This window comes from Colletes gigas, unplaced genomic scaffold, assembly GCF_013123115.1.
Source record: "Colletes gigas isolate AHSC1104 unplaced genomic scaffold, ASM1312311v1 Colletes_gigas_Sc00019, whole genome shotgun sequence".
Lineage (NCBI taxonomy): Eukaryota > Metazoa > Arthropoda > Insecta > Hymenoptera > Colletidae > Colletes > Colletes gigas.
This window is the reverse complement of record NW_025106648.1, coordinates 1,846,837-1,869,186: the sequence shown is the minus strand read 5'-3', so window position 1 is coordinate 1,869,186 and position 22,350 is coordinate 1,846,837. Positions and strand designations below refer to the sequence as shown.

The 22,350-nt window shown below is 39.7% G+C and overlaps 1 protein-coding gene across 1 annotated transcript; it reads left to right on the top strand.

Moving 5' to 3' along the window:
* The first annotated feature begins 1,943 nt into the window (after positions 1–1,943).
* Positions 1,944–20,507, top strand: LOC122400603 (monocarboxylate transporter 3). Its single transcript, XM_043402135.1, has 11 exons — positions 1,944–2,792; positions 15,062–15,362; positions 15,433–15,576; positions 15,657–15,862; positions 15,969–16,197; positions 16,302–16,750; positions 16,832–17,060; positions 17,130–17,305; positions 17,383–17,605; positions 17,706–17,953; positions 18,026–20,507. The coding sequence occupies exons 1-11, from the start codon at positions 2,700–2,702 to the stop codon at positions 18,173–18,175; spliced, it is 2,448 nt and encodes an 815-aa protein (XP_043258070.1). The 5' UTR covers positions 1,944–2,699; the 3' UTR covers positions 18,176–20,507.
* The last annotated feature ends 1,843 nt before the right edge of the window (positions 20,508–22,350 follow it).

Below are 22,350 nucleotides of genomic sequence, written 5' to 3'. Positions count from 1 at the left end.
CACGTTACAACGGTCTGCGATTGCGGTGATGTCAAACATCAGAATATCCTTGGAACATGTTCGTGACTGGTCCGAGAATTGTCGAATATCGATCTGCCTTATGCAGCTATGAAATGAAAGCAATTGCGTGGGATAGCGTACAGGAACGGACCAAATCGATTACGCGTATAGTTATTGTGCAGCAAGCCGTGAACGATTGCATAAATATTTTTTGAACGATTCGACCAATATAGACGTATGTTTACATTTAAAACTTATTTTCTAGAAAACAAAGAATAATACTAACATTTTGTACGTTGCTAAGTGTACGATCTTCCCGAGCCTAAGTGGATATATTTACAAACGTTTGGGATGATGCAATTTGTCACCACCTTCAGGATCTAAGGTTAGAAAATAAAGGTTAGGTTAGGAATAAAGAGGTACGTATACATAAAACAAAAAAACAACAGATATAATTTTTCACATAGAAAGTTAACATAAATTGAATTAGATTATCAAAAACATTGATAAATGTGTATACATATGTGTCTATATTCACTTTGTTCGACAAGTTATTCACAATTGACTATCGTCGATTTTGCATTTCGCATTCATTTTCTTTTTCTCGCATTGATTTAATCCTTTTCCAATTGTCTTAGAAAATCGCCATTGGCACATGGAATGGTATTGACAGAGAAACGAGCTAGAAATGCTCGACTCGTCACTCTAAATTTCAATGTGCATTGGTGGCCTTCAGGTTCGAAGGTTGCGGCAACGCCACAACAGCGAACGCTGCGGTAACTCGTTTCCGAGTCGCAACCCCAGCGAAAACATTTGCACGTGCATACGTGCATTTTGCAGTTCCCAACGATACTGATCTCTTGTTTCGATAAACTTGCAATTACCACTGCATTAAATTACAGCGTACGAACCCGTAGAAAAATGACAAAATTCTCGGAACTTTTAACCTAGCAAGCTGAATCGATATGCTCGAGATCGATATATGCGCCAAGATGCTGCCTGCACGTTTGCAAATAAATCACACAAGATGCCAGAATAAAGATCAATCTCTGTTCAGGTCGAATCGATCCAATGGCTTTTTATCATGCTCGATGTTAATTTGTCTAAAGTGAAAGGTTATAAGTGACCCGATTCGATAGCTGCGACAAAACTATGGAAATCGAATGTAGAAGCTAGGGTAAGATCCAATTACTAGCATCTAAACGATGAGATATGTAAATATGTATATTGTAAATATTTGTTTCAAAACCTAAAAAGTAATTGTAACCTGTATGAGAGTTGATGCAAAAACTTAAACCGATACAGTTCAACTTTGACGTTCTTCATAACCGTTTCGGAACTTTTATGTAACAGTTTGAAACATTTATATTCGGAACCCCGTTTATAAATTATATAACAGTGTTTATACTAATTATAATGAAGAAAATCGTTGCTTTTAAAGCACCATGTTAAAAATTTAACAGCTCCTATCGATCTGTCCATTGTTCCGTGGACGAAGGGTATAAGAGAAACGTGGACTAAACAATCGTTCGCTACCGTGCACAGGTTCCTCGACATTAATATATATTTTGACCTGTGTTCTTTTAAAAATTTGTCAAAATTGGCCGTGCACGAAAATGTACGGCATTATGGGTAATCCGTGAACCGACATGCGGCCTTCCAATGCCAAAAGGTTCCCCACCCCCTGGTGCAGACGCATGGTAATACCGACGCGAGCCATCGCGTCGATAATCGACCTGCGCAGGCTCGTGGGGAGAGACCGCGTGGGGGCGTGCGCGATGGAAGATCGCGCATGCACCGTGCCGTCGTGTCGGCGTCCAAACGGACGAGGAACGGAGTGGGGGCGGGAGGGGCGCGCGAAGGGGAGAGGGGGTACGCGTCGCGACGTTCGGCGTCGCGCAAACGGGAGATCACGGCAGGCAGGCAGGCAGGACCTAGGGAAGGCGACGGCCGGGCGGTCGTTTTATTGATCCCGGGGCGCCGCGGCGCTACCCACCCGCGGCGGGATCGTCTGCGAGAAAATTCTCTTCGACAGGATTTTCACGTTTACCTTTCGAAACTGACATCGCGAAGGAACAAAAAATAAATAAAGAAAGAGAAGGAATCGCGAACGAAACCGAAATCGCGATCGCGTCGTAACCCGGTACGCATCGGTGGGAGAAGGTTCGAAGCGCGGATCGTCGTCCGGTTGGACTCGTCCCGTGCGGGGTGCAAGCGACGTCCTCGTCCTCGTCGTCGTCGGGGTTCGAACGTTTCGAAAACTGGTGCCCGTGGCGGCGGTCGTGTCGCACGGTCTAGTGGGTCGTAAACGAACGGAGGAAGAGAAACTACCGGTGGACCGTATGATCGACGTCTGAGCCGCGGCTCACGGACGCGTCCTCCGACTCGGTGGAGGATCGTTTCGGATCATCGTTGTCGCGGTGGAACACCGATGGACTGAGGGTACGCGGAACACGCCCGGAAGGAGCTGTTGTCGAGCAGCTGCGACTTCCAGGATATCATAAAACGCCGATGGAGAGTATATAGAGGTGTGGGGCGTACCGGACCGCCCGAAGGAGGTGTCATCCGGCTCGTGATCGCGTCGATCTCGCGTCGTTCCTCGTCCCCGGGGACGCGGACACCGGGATCGGTGGCTGTGGGTGCCTAGATCGGTTTAAGACAGTGATAACCGACTTCCGGGTAGGCGCCGCGGCGCTGACATGGGCCCCGCCAGCAGCCGCGAACAGATCGGGGAGCAGATCGGTGACGACGATGGCCTGCAAATTCATCCGAAATCTACGGCCAACAACATCGTAAGTTTCTTTTAAAATTTATCATCGTAAACCCCTTTCTTTGCAGCTGTCACCTTTGTCGATATTTATCGAACGGTTTGCCCTACGAGCTATAACAGAGTCGCTGAAAGTAAAGCCTGACCGAATTCGGTCTGTGTTTCCACATGTAAAGTAGGAGTACCGAACGGCTACGATCTGGCACTCTATTTTCGTCGGAAAACACACGTATTCGCGCATCTGCGCTAAAATTCCCGTGACGAAACGCCCCCGAACGTATACTGGGTAGCTGGACAGATTGCTCCTAAACGCAGTTCGGATTCGGCGATAAAAATTTTTATGAAAAGTTATGGTTTAACATTCCGTATCGTGCGGACTAACGACGTATAGTATTATTATCGGGAAAGCGCATTTTATGGGCGTAAAGACGTATGTATTTCCGTCGCATCGTAAACATCAATTTACGCCTTTGTCAGGGTTGACCTTTACGGTTCCGGGCGATATAGCTTAGAAATAAACTTTTCGAAAATACATATTCGAATTGCCATTCGTGTCGTGCTTCTCCCCGTTCCGGCGTATCTACGAATCGAAACGTTCAGAGCCGTTTGGCCGTATCGCAACGCTTTGGCGGCGCGTTTCATCGCGCCAGTGTCGGGCAGATCTTCATCCGAGCGCGATATCTTGCGCATACTTGGAGTATCAGGGGCGCGCGCGGCTAGAACTTTGTACCTATCGATAGATCGCTTTGTTCGTCGAATCCGTGCGACAGCGTGACTAATGCCTGCGTGGAAATCTGTAGCGGAAGGAAGACGGCCCGTCGTCGCGGCGCAAAGAAAAGAGAAAAAGATAGTCGTACAGAGAGGGATATCGGTGAACAAAGAGGGAGTCTATAAAGCAAAACGAGACGATAGAACACGGAGAAGACTCGGTAAGGGAAATGGAGTGAGATGGAGATTATTCCATAGAGTGGGGAATCGGATGGACTCCACGTCCGCGATGCGATAAGTCAGCCGGTGGTTGAGCAGCGCGCATTTTCATATCGCTCGTTTCTTGTACCGTAGCTGGACGCTGTCCACTCAGGTGGCGCGAGTCCCGCCATCTCTTTTTCTCTCTCTCATTCGTTCACTCACTCACCACGAGGGTGTATTCATCTTCATTCAGATAGAACGTTACCGTCGAACGTTGCTATTGCGCGATGTCACCCAAGAACAAGGTACGTAAAAATTTCTTCAAACTTTTGTCGACCGTAATTTCGTGTAAGGTTCTTATATTTCTCGCGCGCGGCCGTCCTTCGACTGCGCGCACGCACGCACGTAACTTCACGGCCGCTAAGTCGAGATCGTACGCAGATGTCGAATTTCGATCGCGCCCGCGGCACAGACGTATATCCGATGCTGTCCGTGACTGGCAGCGCCTATAACCCCTACGAAGCGGGCGAATCAGGCTATTAACTCCTAATAACCCCGTGGATCACTCGAGTCACATGCCCGTTATTTACATTTTCAACGTTCGACTTAGTTCCATTATCAATGTGTGTCACAATTTTCTACTTTCGTTATCATCGATACTGCGCTCTTAGAGTATTTTATTGATAAAATCAACCGTTCGATTATTTATCGACGTTCCGACCTCAATTATTCGCCTCTTTGCGGCAACTGTCTGAAAATTACTTTTTAGGTTATACTAGAACGTGGATCTTTATTAGTGTACAATAATTTTTTAAAGATATAATATTTGTCGAAATAAAATAAATATTGGATATAAAATTAGAAATTCCTCCGGGTTGCATAGTAAAATCGTACATTCGAACGCGTACACGTTCCAGCCGACCGAACGTCAATTTTCGTTTCGATGTAACAGTATGGTCAACGAAGAGTCTGTTTAAAACTGCTAATTACATTTTCTTGCGCCGGCATAAATACGGTCGGGAAGGTTGCATTTATTAAAATTTAATTACCATTATATCAAAGTTCATCGATGTTCTATAATAATATTTTCCGAATTATAATTTGAGGTTATAAAAGGTTAAATTTAAAAGAATGACCGATCTACCGCGACCCACGTGGACCGTTGCTCGCAACGATCGTTTCGTTTGGTCAAGTTTAGCGCGAATTCGACCGTAATCGGGATTGAAACGACCACGACCGATTTAGTGGGCGTGTTTTCTCATCGTCCTACGAGAACGGAATTTTCGCTTAGCCTCGAAATTCTCGTGACACGATGCATCCTCGGCAAACTTCACGCAACGTTCGCGATATCGCGCGCGGCCGGTTACCGCGGATAACGCGGAATCTCAAGGTAAATAAGAAAATACACGGCACGGATCGGTTTAATCACGAAACACGCGAGTGAAAGTGGCCCGCGTGTTCGCTGGCCAGCGAGAACCATTGATAGCGCAACACGCCGCCAGACAGCCCCCTCTGATATTAATAACGTCGATGCGGAGGGCAGATTTCGCGTATTAAAATCCTCTCGGTTGTTTGGGCGGAGTCGTGTTCCGTTGGCAGCTACATTATTCTTTATACACCTCGTAATTTCTTGGCGTAGACCCGTATCACGTGCCACTTTACAACGTCGTACTCGTACCGAGCCGCGGATTAAGATGTATATACTTTATTACGTGCGAGCATCTTATCTTTAGAGTGTTTGTTGAATTCGTTATCGTTCTGTATCGATGTCGAGTACTTCCCTTATCCCCCGGGCTAGTCGGTCACCGAATATTAGAGCACGCAAACACGGGTATACGTGCCCGCGAATGCGATATTCAGTTACCTCGCCTTGAACACCCTCCTCGTTTATATGTATTTATGACGTGAGTCGATTAACCTCGATATTCGGTACGTGAATCTTAAACGCCGTAACCTCCCGTTAACGAAATGGACGCTCGATTAACGAGATCGATGAACTTGGTCGCGATGGTTCTTTGTGATAGTAGTAAAACAAATAAGCGTCCAATCATTTCGATTGCCTTCGGTGAATTTTCATAATTCCATCGGACCGATTAAAATCGATCAAGTAGGATCGTGTTGTCGCTTGTAGTATCAGCGGGATTATCGATTCCTCGAGCTCGTAACGACCGACGAATTGCAGTTCTACCATCTGTAACTTTTCGAGTAAACATTGTTAAATCTCGAAATAACGTGCGCTCTTTTGGCCCTAAGAGCAAAATACATAAAGCGTACGTTTACTTTGAACCATAAACAAAGGCTAACAAAATTGTTTCGTCAAGTATCTTCGCATTAAAATCAATTCGTATGTCTAAACAATTGCTCGTTTCGTCTCCAGAAATATATAGAAATTATAATTTAAATTTAATTGTTCGTCCGCCCAAGGGAAAAATTTTAATGGGAGATTCTAGAGGCAAAAATAAGACGAAAATCAAGGATACTAATTTGTTGATTGAGGCTTCGTTAAAAAGTTATAGAAATATTTCCGGCCACCCAGTATATTTTCGGTAAAGAATTTTTTTCTCGAAAGTGCGTAGGATTTCGGGGGTATGTCTATTCACCAAAAATGATTGTAATTGATCCCAGCAACTGAAAATAATTTTTCTAGAATGATTTGAAAGTTTTTTTTCCGTTGAAAAATTGAACACCTTCTCGAATTTTTTTTTAGCAAGTGGGTAGGAATTCGGAATTGTTCTATTTACAAAAAATGATTGTAATTGACCCCTGTAACTGAAAATAATTTTTTCAGAATGATTTGAAAGTTTTTTTTTTTTGTCGAAAAATTTCACAGCTTGAATTTTTTTCTCGAAAACGCGTAGCAATTCGGGGGTATGTCTATTGACCAAAAATGATTGTAATTGATCCCCACAATCGAAAATAATTTTTCCAGAATTATTTGAAACTTTTTAATTTCACCGAAAATTTTGTCCACCTACTCGAATTTTTTTCTCGAAAACGCGTAAGAATTCGGGGGTATGTCTATTCACCAGAAATGATTATAATTAACCCTCGCAACCGAAAATAATTTTTCCGTAATGATTGGAAATTTTTTAATTTAATTTTGTTAATAACTTTTTAACGAAGCCTTAATCAACAAATTGATATTCTTGATTTTCGCCTTATTTTGGCCTCTAGAATCTCGCATTAAAATTTTTCCCAGGGAGGTCGAACACCCTGTATGTTTGTAACTAATGTCTTAAAATGGTTTGAATTATTCGGATACAACATATATTCTGAATTTTTTAAATTTATTCTTATTGTCAACCTTCTCTATTGAAGAGTATACCAAACGTATAATGCCACTATGCTATAATTAACTACATCGTTTACTTCGAAATTCTTCTACTTTTCGATTACTGTTTCCGATCTCATAGCTTCGTTTTAATACCAGTTTTCTTATGCGACCACGCGTAGAAATACTTTTTCCTCGAACCTATAAAATTAGAATCAGTCAGCTTTTTCCCGCGATTTCATATTTTTGTTTTAATACTTTATCGCGCGAAAGTCCGATATAAAAGTAGTCTAAGTTGAAAAAATGTTTACACATGTATAAAATTTTATCGAAACGAACGACGTGAAACTGTGATTTGCAAATCCCTGGTAATCCTCGAACGCGTTGAGGAGAGTCCACGAATTTTCAGAATCTAGAAGAAAAAAATATATAGCGAAATATAAAAGAATTTTTCAAGTAATATTATATTTATAAACACTTGGTAAATAATTTCCCAGAATATTTGTCTCATTAAATTTAGATTTGTTTTATTTTGCATATACTTTTATCAACATTCTTAGTCACGTTTCATTCTGGTAGTGCTAAAATTAATACGAGATAGCAACTTTTACTGGATATTACACTTACAATGAGATCATTTTACATGAAAGCCAACAAGAATTTTTACAGACAAAAGACGCAGATTATTTTGATATTTACCAACGCAGATATACCGAAGATTAAATAAAATTCAATTCATTGTTTTTTTTTCTTTGAGTCTATAGTAATGGAACAAAAGCGCGTGAAGACTGAACATGTTATCGACGAGACAATTCGTTGAGATTATGATAATGAGAGCGGGTACGCAGACGATTCGAACGTGATTCATCGAAAGTGCGGGACCGATGTTCTTCCTTTCTGATTCTGCGTTTATCGCAGTTGCTGGTATCTCTCGCAGTCCTAAGTAAACTGGGCCAACACAGAAGTGGCTTACGTTGTCGTAAACAATAGCCCCATTGCGATTCGGGAAAAACATCGTGAGTTGGTTCGTTTGTGTTTTCTGAGTCATTTCAAGGCGTCGCTGCTGATGTTTCCAAGAAGACGAGAACCAGATGCCCCGCCGATTATTACAAATTGTTGATCTCGTTAGCACTTCCGCGCGTAACATCGAGGACAGACACATCCAACATTCCTATCTAGATACAAATTTCAAATAACAAACGAGACATAAACAATTGTTTATCTGTTATTCGTTGGATCAAAATTTAAATTTCAAAGTAGCGATAGAGAAGTAAATTCTCTTCCAACATGGTCAATATCCATTAAAAATATTTCAGATAGCGTTACATTTATTCTGCATCGCATTTCCGACTTCATTTACTTTTTCTAGTAGAGTTTCCAACATTTTTAGGGCTTTTATCTAATAAAAGAAAAACACATTATTCATTAGACTTTTGTAATTATGTGGGTATAAAAGTTACTTTAACTTCTCAACTTACTTGGTTGTGCATTTAAATTTAATCGGGGAAAGCTATTATAACAGCTCGCACTTTACAACCTACCTGTTGCCCTAAGGTGAACAAAATCTCTCAATTGTACGGGCAAGCCTTGCCTCTATTAGGTCTACTGTAAGTACTTTATAACGATCAGATAAGAATTTAACTGTTTGGTAATAATACAGAATAAATGTTACATTAAATTCTTTTCCGATATTTGACTTGGACTATTTTCATAATTACTGCCACACATGTTACTTTTATTGATTATCTATTATTCGAGAAAAAGAACAGTCGTTCATCATTAAGAATCTTCCGGTTCGTTTATTTCAAGATGACAAAGAAGTTATCCAGCCCCAAGATCCGAGTCTAGAAGCAAACAATGTTTCGTCAATTATTGCGAATTGGCTCGCTCGAGCATGCCCTGCTACCATGCCTAGGCCGTTAATTTTTCCGCAGAGATGAGAAGCAGATGGTGTTTTCATACGCTCGGTGCCTTCGACTCTAATTGTCGTTGGTTATTATCTAATTAATTCATAAGCGTCGTCCGACACACGATCGTCGTGGAACGCGTTTTCAACACAGTTCGTTCGCGTGATCGAGAAGGAACGCACAGCGGTTCCAGTTTCTTCCAGTGTATTTACCTATTCCCCTTTTTAATCGTGTGCCGATTAATTCGAGTATTCTCGCCGCTGGCTACTCCGGGCTCGAGATAATCTTCAGAATGTTTACTTAACGCTCGCCTTTCCCCGGGCCCCTCCCTTGTCCCACGGCCTGACCGCCGCTGTAACTTGATCGTCGGCGATTTTCGTAGACGAATGGGAGCGTAGATGGCTGCTATTGATTAACCACGATTCCATGTATCGCCGGTAATCTCGATAATACGATATTTTGGTAAGCTCTCGGGCTCGCGTGCGAGATCAATTTCATGGTGGTGTAAGCATCGACTTATGCTAGATTATTAGCGTTCGCGTCACGCTACGATATGGCCACTTCACGGTGCACGGTGTTTCTTGCACGACTATTCGGTCGTTCGATCTTGAACGTGACATCTCGAAGCCAGCTGATAATACCGTCACAGTGGGAACTGTCACTTTCATCGTGAAGTACGACCGTTGCCAGCAAATATTTGCTCGGTGAGGCAACGTTTCGAAACGTCTAACTCTAAAAATTGCATAAACTGGTGGTGTGCTCGAGGCGGGCTCGTCTTTCCCCGGGTGTCCGGTTAAAAAGCGCTTTAGCGCAGTACGACGGACCTAATGGCTTACGCGGAACAACGTGTCGATACATTGAACGTAAGTTCGTGCTGCTGCTGCTGCTTCCTTAGTAAATAATTTACCGATCCGTGCTACTGCACGAGTCAATGTGAATCATCTTCCGTGAACGCAGACCCTCGTGTGACACTGACCGTGTTTCGTCGATAGTTCGGTAAATGCATAATCCTTGGAATACCAAGATTAAATTATTAGTAAAACAAGAACGAAGGGTCTTTTGGCATTGCATGGAGCCCAATGTCACGGAGCCACTTATTTTCGTGGACCTTTGCCATCAAACTTCTCGAGTCAAATTTACCATACGGTCTTCTTTACCATCCATCGCGACTCAATTTTTCATTTATCGACGGTGTTACGTGTCGTTGTTTATCGTTTTAGACGCACGATTAATGCGTTTTTTTTTTTGTATTGAGAATACGCTAATCAGTGTTTCTCAAATTGTGGTTAGAACGTGTGGTTGGAAGTCTATTCGTTTCCATTAAACAATTCTATACAAATACCATTGGTATTTTTAAATGTCTACATAATACATATAAAATATTTAAACATATATCAAAAATAGTAAGAAACTCGAAAGTTTGGAACAGCTGAAATTTTGTATACAGGGTGTTCGGCCAAACCTGGGAAAAATTTGAATGGGAGATTCTAGAGGCCACAATAAGACGAAAATCAAGAATATCAATTTCTTGACTGAGGCTTCGTTAAAAAGTTATTAACAATTAAATTAAAAAATTTCAAATCGTTCTGGAAAAAATTATTCTTGGTTGCGGGGGTCAATTACAATTGTTTTTGGTGAATAGACATACCCCCGAAATCCTGCGCATTTTCGAGAAAAAAATTCAGTACGGGCGGAACTTTAAACGTTAATAACTTTTTAACGAAGCCTCCATCAATAAATTGGTATTCTTGATTTTCGTCTTATTTTGGCCTCTAGAATCCCCCATTAAAATTTTTCTCAGGAGTGGCCGAACACCCTGTATAGTTTCATCATTTTTAGTAATTATTTAAGATATACTTCACTGATTTTAATAACTTTAAACATATGTTGTCAAGGTCAACATTCTGAGCAACCTTTCCGAAATATATGCAAAATTTTTATTTTTAATATTATGTACATTTTAAAGGTTTGACTTGGATTTAAGCTGAATTAAGGTTCGGTTTAGTAAATAAGCTTACACAAATTTATTGATTTCTCCCAAACCTTTAAAATACGAAATGTAGTGTTAAAATTATTTGTGCATATATCTCTGAAACTAAGGCCAATTATATGTACAGGAAAAAGTTACTCGAAATATTGACCCGGATGACACATTTTCAGGTCATTGAAATCGGTGACGTGCATCCTATTCCTTATAAATATCACGCGTTGTGTTGTCTGTATTTATAATATATTACTGAGAATGAATTCATCGATAGTTTTTTTAATTAAAAGATTCGCGGGTAGTTGGAGTTTGAGAAACACTGCGCTAAGCTAAGCCGCTGAACGTGGGCACTGACGCTTCTTCTACGATAAAAGATAATTTAACGATTACAGTATAATGTCTGTCGTTTTGATCCATCGGGGATCAATGTAAATCTTCGAATTATATTTTATGATTAGAAAATGTCTAGATAATAGTAAAAAAAATGGTTTATCTATATAATTGTTTTCTCTATCAATATTAAATTAAAGTATTGTTATGTTTTAACGATCTTTTAGTAAAAAGTTTTGGCAAAGAAAGATAAAGAAAGATACATAAAGATGTTAGAAGCGTGGAATGAAGGAAGAGAACTAAGAATGTAACTCGAACTGTTTACATCATTATCTGAGCTTCTTAATATTCTATAGCTTTCGTTTATATAACACTTTCGTAAGGTCACAAATCATTTTAAGCGAATCGCTTCGTATCAAAACCTCTCGTGTATGTTGTGCATAACTTTCGAAACGGTCGTTAACTGCGAAATCGATAATGTCGTTCCTCTCGCGTCCGTACCGCTTTCGTTCGACTCCGCTAGAACGCGTAATTCTCGATACATTCGATTAGAACGTATTTGGAATGAAGAACGACGGTCGTTTGAAAATTCAAGGCGTCTTTCGGAAGCATGGACGATGGTAGATTCGCATCGTATTGTATGTTTGTCGCGCCACGTAATTGTGACAGGGTGGGGACGCGTGTGCGACGCTTCGCATTTATAGGTTAACTTTTCGCGCACGGACGATCAGTGCCGCTTGAACGAGGGCTCCGTGCTCTCTCGTTGTCGTGAGGAGGTTCTTTTGTCTGTCTAGTACTTAAATCCTCATCAAGGACCGTGGCATTCAGTCGTCGTGTGCCTCGAATTCACCCGGAATCCGAGCTTCGCAAATATAGTGAATTTTTCGTCTGTACTATTCATAACCATCAACAACACGGTGATCTCGTATTATTGACACCTCGTCGCGGTGTGCTGTCTGTTAATCGACCGTCGTTCCTGTTGCACGAAAATCACTCGAACACGATGACAGAAGAAAGGATGTCGAATACGTGAAGGGAACAAAGTTACTTTGTTCGAGGAAGTTCGAGGAAAAACGCTATACCACGGTGTTCGCGTATAAATAGAATCACCGTGGCGCGCAGTGGTACGCAGCAGCTATACATACGTCCACGAGCAGCCAGCAGCTTCACTGTTGGCAAAGTTGTCATGACAATTCGCGCGTGCTGTATCGTTTCACGAGGTGTGCAGTGTCGTTTCGTTCGCGTGCATCTAATGTTTCGTGGCTGGACCTTGTCGAAGACCTGAGCAGCCCGAGTCGAGACGCGTCGCCGCGCCTATGTGCATCGTGACCGGTAGTGTTGCGACACGAGGTACAACATAACGTTTCAGTCGGTTCCATTCGCGAACTTGTACTTTCCACCGTATCCACTATTTGTTTATTTGCATTTAGTGACGTCGGGTCCACCTGGTTTTGTGCGAATCGACTGGCACGCGATGCCAGTACGGTAGAGGTTGATTCGGGGCGCGCGAGTGCGAGAGAGGATATGGCAGCAGATTTTGACGATTGATACTGCTAGTCCTGGCGATCGCGCAGGGGCAGTTTAAAACGTGCTAAAACGACGGACAGCGTAGGAAACCTTGCGGAATAAAGTGACGAGAAAGAAGAACGTAGAGCGCGCAGCTGCGCGCACTTCTACGAAAATAGAACTCTGCACGGTGTGTGTGGAGGCCAACACGACGGAAGGAGCGCGTAGTGTGACATTAAGGCGATCGTAGAATGTCGCGCGTGTCGCTCAACAAGTCGCAGTATAGCCAGTACGGCTCGCGTCGCGTGCGGAAGATCAGCACGGTATGTTTCTAGGATTCGTGTATATTTGGTAATCGCTTGCGTGCGTGCTTACGTCCGTGCGCGTTGGTAACGCGCCCCTCGACTTTCATCCTCGGGTGATCTCATTTGCCACATCGCGTCACGAACCGCTCTCGTTCGTTCGTTTAGGGCCGACACGTGACTTAGCCTTGACAGTCTGCGGTAATTTACACTTTCGTAGGAGTATGATGATGATACGCGAAACGTGTACGGAGTTACACGCTGTGTGCATACGTATGTATCTTACCGTGCACCTGTCCGCCGTTGCATCGCTTGTGTGCTCGATTTGCATCCGTCGCGAATACAACGCCGACCGTCTCTCGAGAAACAAGGTCGAAAACAATACTCTCGTCATGGTTCCTTCGCCTTCACGTTAGGTGGCGCACGTTTTACCGATTCTAATGACAGCGGATCAGCTGATCAGGCTGACCTTCCATTCGGCCAAGTCACCATCGAGTTGTCCCTCGATGCACTTGTACAAATAGTCCTCGACTTACTGACGTAGTTCCGTTCGATAACTTTGGTCATAATTCGAATTTCACGTAAGATGCGTGAAACATACGTATGCCTAGCGAATAATAAAACAACCTAGTTTAAATGTTATTACATAATGCATAGATTGAAATGAGTATCTACATACATAATCGTAGAATTCAAATGGAAATAGTCTTCTATGGGTTCTTAAAAGTCATCGTCCGTGCTTATCATAGCTGTTATAATTCATTCGCTAGACTTAGTTAGAAGAGTCAATTACTAGGACTTTTTTCATTTGCCCTTTTTTCTTTGCCACTTTCCATTGTAAATTTCTTAACTGATAGACAGGGTTTTCTTGTGTCAAGCTATTATACAATGTAGTTAAGTAGTTCAATACCCAATGATATTATAAAATGACAATAGTTTTATTTATTTTTGTACGATCGTAAATCAACGCGGTTGTAAGTCGAGAACTACCTGTACACGTTAGCGCTACGTTTAAATTCGCGAATGTATCGTCACTCGAGGTCATTGCTCGGGGCTGCGCTGTTCAGCGAAACATGTCCGCGGATCTCTCTTATTGATACGCAGAACGCATTCGAATCAGAGTGAACGAAATTATCGATTCAAATAAATCTTTTTATCAACAACGTCCCTTAAATTTCGAAAGATGATAACAATAAATTTATTATTCCTTTGGTTATTACCTATTATGTATTATAAGATGATTATTTATTAAATCATATAGAGCTGCTTAATTTCAGTGTTTTAATTGTCTATCGAGTTATACTAACCTTTTTAGGGAAATATTAATTTATGGGTTGTAATTTTGGAAGAATTGAAATAAAAATGGTAGAACAATTTCGTAAATTATAGATGTTTTATTCACTTTCTCTATTAGATTCGTTGTAAATGCTACTTTATCATGGATAAGTGTAGCCTTAGGGACTGATTAAGCCACAGTGGCTATACAATATCTATGCTTGCGTCGCGTTATGAGATACAATACGGCATCGCCGTTCGTTCTCACATTACGCTCGGAGAGGTATCTTCCGGAACAGCGTTTGCATTAACTTATTTCACGGTGGTTTATTTCAGTTTTATGAAATTTTCGTTCTCGTTAAAGAATTCATTTGTGAATTACAGACCGAAATGTATATAGTTTCAGTCACATAGGTATGTATGATTCTGTGAAGAAATCTATACAAATTCTTTGCTACGAGTATATTAATCAGTATCCTTCTGGATACTATAATGATCTATGAAGTATCTATGTGTTTATACACAGGCATAAAAGGATGCTTTTTCTTGCAGCATTCAAGGTGAACTGCCACTACTTTACTCAAGGCAGACACAAACATGATGCTACGATGCAACAAGATACTAAAAAATATTTGATAGAATTTTCATTTAAAAATAGAAATAAATTATTTTGTCCCTTTCGTTTTCCTTTCTTCTGTGTATATTGAAAATCAATGATAATAATATTGATACTTTGAAACATAATCTACAGCAAGAAAGTTAATTGTATAATCAAAGTATTTTCAGTAAAACAGTATTTTTTTTTTACAGACGGAAAGTGAATATTCTGTAGAAGAGCATGCAAGATTAACTAGTACTGATGGAGCAGGTGACGAAACATCTCCAGACGATGAAGGGGGTTCATTATGCGAGTACCATGATATACCACCACCACCAGATGGTGGTTATGGTTGGGTGGTGGTATTTGCATCATTCATGTGTAACATGATAGTAGATGGTATTGCCTACACATTTGGTGTTTTTCTGGGAGAATTTGTTACATATTTTGAAGAAGGAAAAGGCAAGACTGCATGGGTCGGCTCATTGTTATCTGGCATGTACCTCAGTGCTGGTAGGTATTCTTATTATGGTCATAGTTCATTTCGTTATAGTTCATTTACCATTTTTCAATTTTCTTCAAGGACCTGTTGTCAGTGCTTTAACAAATAAGTATGGATGTAGGGCAGTTTGTATGGCAGGCAGTTTTTTAGGTGCAGCGGCATTTGTACTTTCAACATTTTCAACTAGTGTAAATATGCTAATGATGACTTATGGTGTTATGGGAGGTGTGTACAACATATTGGATTACTATGTAATTCATCCCTTTGTTGTAGACATTTTGGTTTAACTGTATCGTTTATTCTAGGAATTGGATTTGGTCTAATATATTTACCAGCAGTAGTTTGCGTAGGTTATTATTTTGAAACCAAAAGATCTCTAGCTACAGGCATTGCTGTATGTGGTTCAGGATTTGGCACATTTGCATTTGCACCTCTTGCCACAATGTTACTAGAATCATATAGTTGGAAAGGAGCAAATTTAATTCTTGCTGGCCTTATTTTGAATTGCGCTGTAAGTATGATATTATTTATGAATGTACTATTAAAGAGCAATGTATGTTTACACTTTTGTAGTTACAAATGATAAGTTACACGTTATTAATAACGGTTAATTTTAGGTGTTTGGTGCATTGATGAGGCCATTAGAATTCCCGAAACCATCTTCTGTTAAACCATTATTACAGAGAATGGCAGAGGAAAAGAGATTTCAAATGGAACGGGGGAGTATTGGGGGTTCTTATTTCATGGTGCAACTACCTGATGGATCCATGGAAAAAAGAATGAAAATGCCTATTAACATTGATCCTGGTGTTCACTCCAGTTTCAATTTAGACCAATTAGTGCCTGGTACGTAAATCTTCATTAAAGTTTATTTCACCATCATTAGAAAGACGTTTAAGAAGCGTGCTAGATATACATATACACATCATTCAAAACTCATAATATTAAAGGAACTCCTTTAACACCAGTTCCAACGGTGCCAACCCTCCCCACTATATCGGAAGTGAAAGTACAAGAACATTCGTCTAGTGGAGCAACTAGTAACAGTGGCAGCATGGATTTAAAGAATATTTCCACCAAGTCAAAGAGTAAAAGGAATATAGACGATACCAAAGATGCATCAGAGAAGTCTGAAAATGAATTCAAGCCAATTATGCCTAGAAATGCTTCGCAGCCTGCTTTCACGACGCACGTGCAAGGATTACCTAAGAATGGATCTGTACCTTTCTTCGATAGAATTCGCAAAACTAGTACCGGTGAGAGATATAAGCCGAGTCTTAGCGCGATTAAGAATTCCAGGACAACGTTGAATTCTAATGGCGATATTAGAAAAAGCTTGCACTTAAGACTTTCTACAAGCAGCGTTATGGGCTCTCGGAACAATAATGCAGAAGTGGATGTATGTACTGCCGTTAATGCCTTTGAATATGTATTTTATGAGTTCGTTATATTTTACAATGTTAACGATTTATTTTTACAGGATAGTGAGAGTATTACTTTTACTACTAGCAAATCTAGTATTCCAAAGGAAAAGCCGCAGATTATTCGGCCTCTGTCGAGAAAGGACATTTTTTACAGCGGCAGCGTAGTTAATTTGCCGGAGTATCAGAGTCAAAAGTCGCTTGCAAATTATCGTCAAAGTGTTCTTTCTTTACCAAAATCCGTTCGCGGGGATATTAAAGATACTGATGTCGAAAAGGCACCCGAACGTAAGTAGTTCCCCAAAGAAAGATATGCAGTGTTTCATGAATTTTTATTAATGTCAAAATATATTTTAGAACCACTGTGTCCCTGTTTGGTGTTGCCCGACTCGTTCAAAGAGGCTTTGGCAACAATGATGGACGTGTCTCTGTTGAAAAATCCGGTGTTTCTTTTAATTGGTATCAGTAACGTGTTTGGAATGGCTGGACTGTACGTTCCCTTTGTCTATTTAGTAGATGCTGCGGTTCAAGATGTAAGTTAAACATTGCGACCCTTTTATCGAGTATTGCTTTCCCCTGCGATTAATTCTTAAATGTATATAATTTTTAGAAAATTGAAAGAAATTCTGCATCATATTTGCTATCTATAATTGGTATCACGAACACCGTGGGCCGTGTAGCCTGTGGATATATTGCAGACTTTCCACAAGTGGATTCCTTGCTGTTGAATAATATCTGTTTAATCATATCTACGGTTGCTGTAGCTGCGACTCCGTTTTGCCATTCTTTCCTTGCTTATATCATCATGAGTATCTTCTTCGGCATAGCTATATGTGAGTACCTTAACCGAAGATGCGTCTTTATATCGTTCGATTTGTGTTTCATTATAATGGCAAAGCAACAACTCTATTTTTATTTCTTTTTATTTTTCAGCTGGATACATCTCCTTGACGTCGATTATCCTGGTAGATCTCTTGGGGTTGGACAAATTGACGAATGCATTTGGCCTTCTAATTTTATTCAGAGGAGCTGCCGCTATCGTTGGGTCACCTTTGGCAGGTGCCGTTTACGATGCAACGAAAAGTTACAGCATCCCATTCTTCATGGCAGGATTTTTCTTCTTCTTAAGCACCGTTACCAGTTTCATGGCTCCGGCGATGAAACGATGCACGACACCGCAGGTACGTATAAGAAGATGTTCGAAGCGCGCGATATGAATATTTACCGTCCTTAATTTACCGAATTTGTTACAGACTCAACCTGTGATATTAGATACATTGACTCCGATTGATGAAGATATCGAAGAAGAAAATGAGGACGATATTCCGGAAATCGTAGAAACTGCGCCATCTCCTCAAGAACCACCCGAGAAAGAACTTAAGCAAATAGAGTCTGTTTTATAAGTCTGGTCCGCTTAAGGAGAGAGAGCCGCCTTCACCTCCGAGCCACACTGTGATAGGGCTGCTGCTTTGAGAAGGTCTGAAAAAGGTACTTCTTCGTTATACATTTTAACGGATAAAGCACAAATTAATGGGTGAAGCCTGATGGTATTTTTAACGTACTTAGAACTTTTGCGATAGTATCTAATTTTTTTTATGGAACTAATATATATAAATGCGATGTAAAAATGCCATCAGGCGAGAAACTTCATTTGCCTATGTCAATAGTAGATGATAGATAGAAAAAATTTATTAACTTAATCAGTATAAATTGATCAGTATAAAAAAATGTTGAAAAAGTGAAAAAAATGCTTTTGCACTTGCATATCGAGTAAAATTGAAAGAATATTAATCTTCGTCATAAGTATATATGATGATAAACATTATGATTTAGAATAAGGATGGTCGATCTAAAACTTCGATGACTGGCTCTCTTTTTCTCTCCTCTCCCCGTTAGTACTATTAAGAACACTTACTCGCTTATATTTTTGAGCTAAGATTTACGCGTTGAGAACAACGAAAGGCATTCAATGTTCTATGTCGAGTTACGCAAGTAATTTATGTTACTGTTACGCATCGTATTCGACGCTGTAGAGTTTTAAGCGCGGCCAATGTCTTTCACGATCGACCATTCTTAATCGAGAATTAACCCACCTATATACTTGTCACTTAAATCTATTTTTGGTCGTAATCCAAAGATACAATTCCAATTGATTACATTCAGAGAGATATTTTTCTTGCATACACGACAAATGTATATATTATATAGGCGAAAGAAAGAAGGAACGGTATGTGGATTAGATTACGTACACAAGATAGATTCGCTGTTGCGGGAATCATTGTAAATAAATATAATAGACAAATGTAAAATAGTGTATAACGAATTTTCAAATTAGGCACGTAGAGAATGTTTTCTGTTTCGGAATCTCGTTATCACGGGATCCTCTGTATTAATGTATCGATTAATGAACAATTAACACGCTACTAGGTAGAGACTAATTAATATATTAACGATTCAGATAGAATGTTCATTTCACTGAATGTATAAAAAGAAAAAGGAAAAAAAAAAAAAAAAAAAAAGAATGTCGCGTCCAACAACACGGCTAGTTTGTGTAAATTAATCCTTTGATTAACCGGATTGTCTGTCGGCAAAATATATAAAAATGATTGAAAGCAAATTAATTGACACAAACTAATTCTCAACTAATATGAGCTGTTCGACGCGAGGCACAGCGTACGTGAAAGAGTTCATTGTGTCACTTATATCGTGTAGGTAACTAATTAATTACCGATTATCGCGAAGTAGAAAGAGAACGTTATTCGATTATACAATAATTTTTATTTACAAAACGCATACACGCCTATGATCCGTATAAATTTATAAATTTATATATCTGTATATATAAATTTATATATATACATACACACACACACCCACACACACACATATATACATATACACATATAGATATAGATATATACATATACATATAATATAAATATTATATATATTATATGTATTATATATGTATACTATATTACATACTAAAAAGAAAAGAGTTACTTGTAAATCTTGTTAAACGGCATACGAAAAAATGTTGTACTTGCATGTACATTGTACATACGACGGTTACTGGTAACGGTTATAAAGATCAATTATCGATACGCAGTCTTGGGACGCGGATGAGAAAATAGATAAAAAAGAACCGTTGCTGTCGATACAAATACCAACAGTGCTATTATCATCGCTACTACCGCTATCACTATTACCACTACTATTATTATTACACTATATTACTTAGTACAACTATTACGACACTTATTTTTATTCTTATGATCGTTGTGCAGGAGACCGTGTTTCTTGTGGTTTGAATCAAATATAAAATGTATACATGCTCTACTCAGTCGGAAGTGTGTACATGTGCACGCGTGCCGCGTCGAGTCCTGCAGTTACACTACAATAGAGTATATAAAATATTATATCGACGCGCGTGTTCATGTGGCATTTCGCACGCGCATGTTTTTTCATATGTATGTATGTTGGAACAGGCGGGACATTAGCAGGAGAGATACATGAAGCGTGTGTTTGTCACATGTGTGCATAATAAGAGGCATGCATGCGTATTTGAGCGTTTTAACACACGTGCGCACGGACTCTTGATCCTGTGCATATGTTAAATGAAGAAAAAAAAAAAAAAAAAGTGAGGTATATATATGCTATGGTACAAAGAAGGACAAATGTATTAGGTGACGTTTATTGAAATTGAAGAGGAATTATGAATTTTTATTACTGAAACTTTGCGTTGACTTGTTTATTTATTTACGTGTGTAACTCCCCACGTTCCCACGACGAACTATACGCAATTTTTTTTTGTTCACGGTGTATCCAGCCGTGCGCGCCCTCTACGCTTTTTTTACGATCGTGTTACGTTCGCGGACGTTCTCTATACATAATACCGACAAACTTTTTTCGTCGTATGTAACTGACGAGTGCGCAGTAAATGATCAGCAATAAAACATTGTAATACGTCAACCAGTTTGGATTATTGCCACGTCGACTAATTGCCGATTAGTATTACGCTCGGTAAATCACCGCGCACGCCGCTCGTAAACATATTCGAAACTTTGATGCATACGTACGTTTCGAACGTGTTTGAATAATGTTTCATTTGCGAGAGGTTCGATAACGGATTCACACCAGCGATAGTCGACTGCTGAGTATTAGTATAACCTTGAAAATTACAATGTATATGTATACAAAATTGAATGACGCGTTGTTGACACTATGCCAGCACATCCAAACACTTTATCTTGCCATTTTCGCTTAGAACTCGATGGGATCATGAATCTATCGATACAAAATGTTTAATTCGAGTACTCATTGTGCTTTTTCAGGTGATTCGAAAGAAAAACTCTAACCCAACCAATTTTTACAGTTTTTGGATTTTTTAGTTCCGGGCGTACGATCTTGTGTAAAAATATTATTTTCGTTTTGGTATTGTAATCTGTAAAATTAGAATTATTCCATTTCACCTTAACCGTTCATGATAATTTGTTTTTTTTTTCTATATGTATAAGTAGTGTTGATTAACTTTTTTATTACTTAATTTATGTTTGAATATACTTTTGTATAATGTATATTTTTCTTTCTGAGTTTAGATTTCCTGAAGAGAACGAGATACAAATAAATGTGCTTCATGCATAGTAATGAAACAGTGAAGAAACACACATTATTTTATTTATCATTGGATATCAAAGAGCATCTAAGGAAGAAACCCTACTCTTTCTTTTGGCTATGGAGCAATGAAGTTGTCCTTGGTGACAGTTGAATTGTTTCCAGTTTAATTGACTGCCCCCTCTCCTTTTCCAGTTCCTACCATTGGGTGGTCCAGCCAAATCATTTTAATTCCATCTCACACTTATGGGAGCCTCAAGATTACATACAAAAGATAGAAAAGAGATTCTTTTGCATTCAGAATGAGTACATGATTTGCGTTTTGTCTTTGTTCTGCTAATTGGATTCCCTGCTTTAGACACAATACCATTAATCATTTTAATAATCAGTCTGAACTAATTGTGTACTAATAAACACATCAAAGAGTATTTATTGAGTGCAGTATCTGCCAGATAAGCCTTATTGATGAGTTCAGCTAGCAGATCCGTGACAAAACGCAATAATACTGGTCTTTGTACTAAAAATATTACACGAAATAGATTTTCTTTTAATATACCGAGGACTACTAAAAGGTAAGTGATCCGTGTCACTCTTAACCTCTGAGAGGTCCTATCGATTCAAACATTTTCGGTGTGAAGTTTCTCAATGTGTCCTCGAACTTCAGCGATAATCGCTCGCGTCAGTCGTTTTTACAAGTATCAGCCTGTATAATACGAAGCATTAAAGAGGTCAAGCGCGCCAAAATGTCTGAAGTGTAGCGTTGCAAGCACGGAATGACCGCGCGAATAACCTTTATTCGCGCCAATATATGTATTTCTTTTGCTGATAGAACAATATATGCATAACAGATTAGGGGCGGATCGAGAAGACTTGCTCGGAGGGCGTGAAGTATATAAAAGTATATTTTTGATTTTTTTGTTGATTTATTAGTATTTTTACCCGATAGAAGTTTAAAGAATTACGT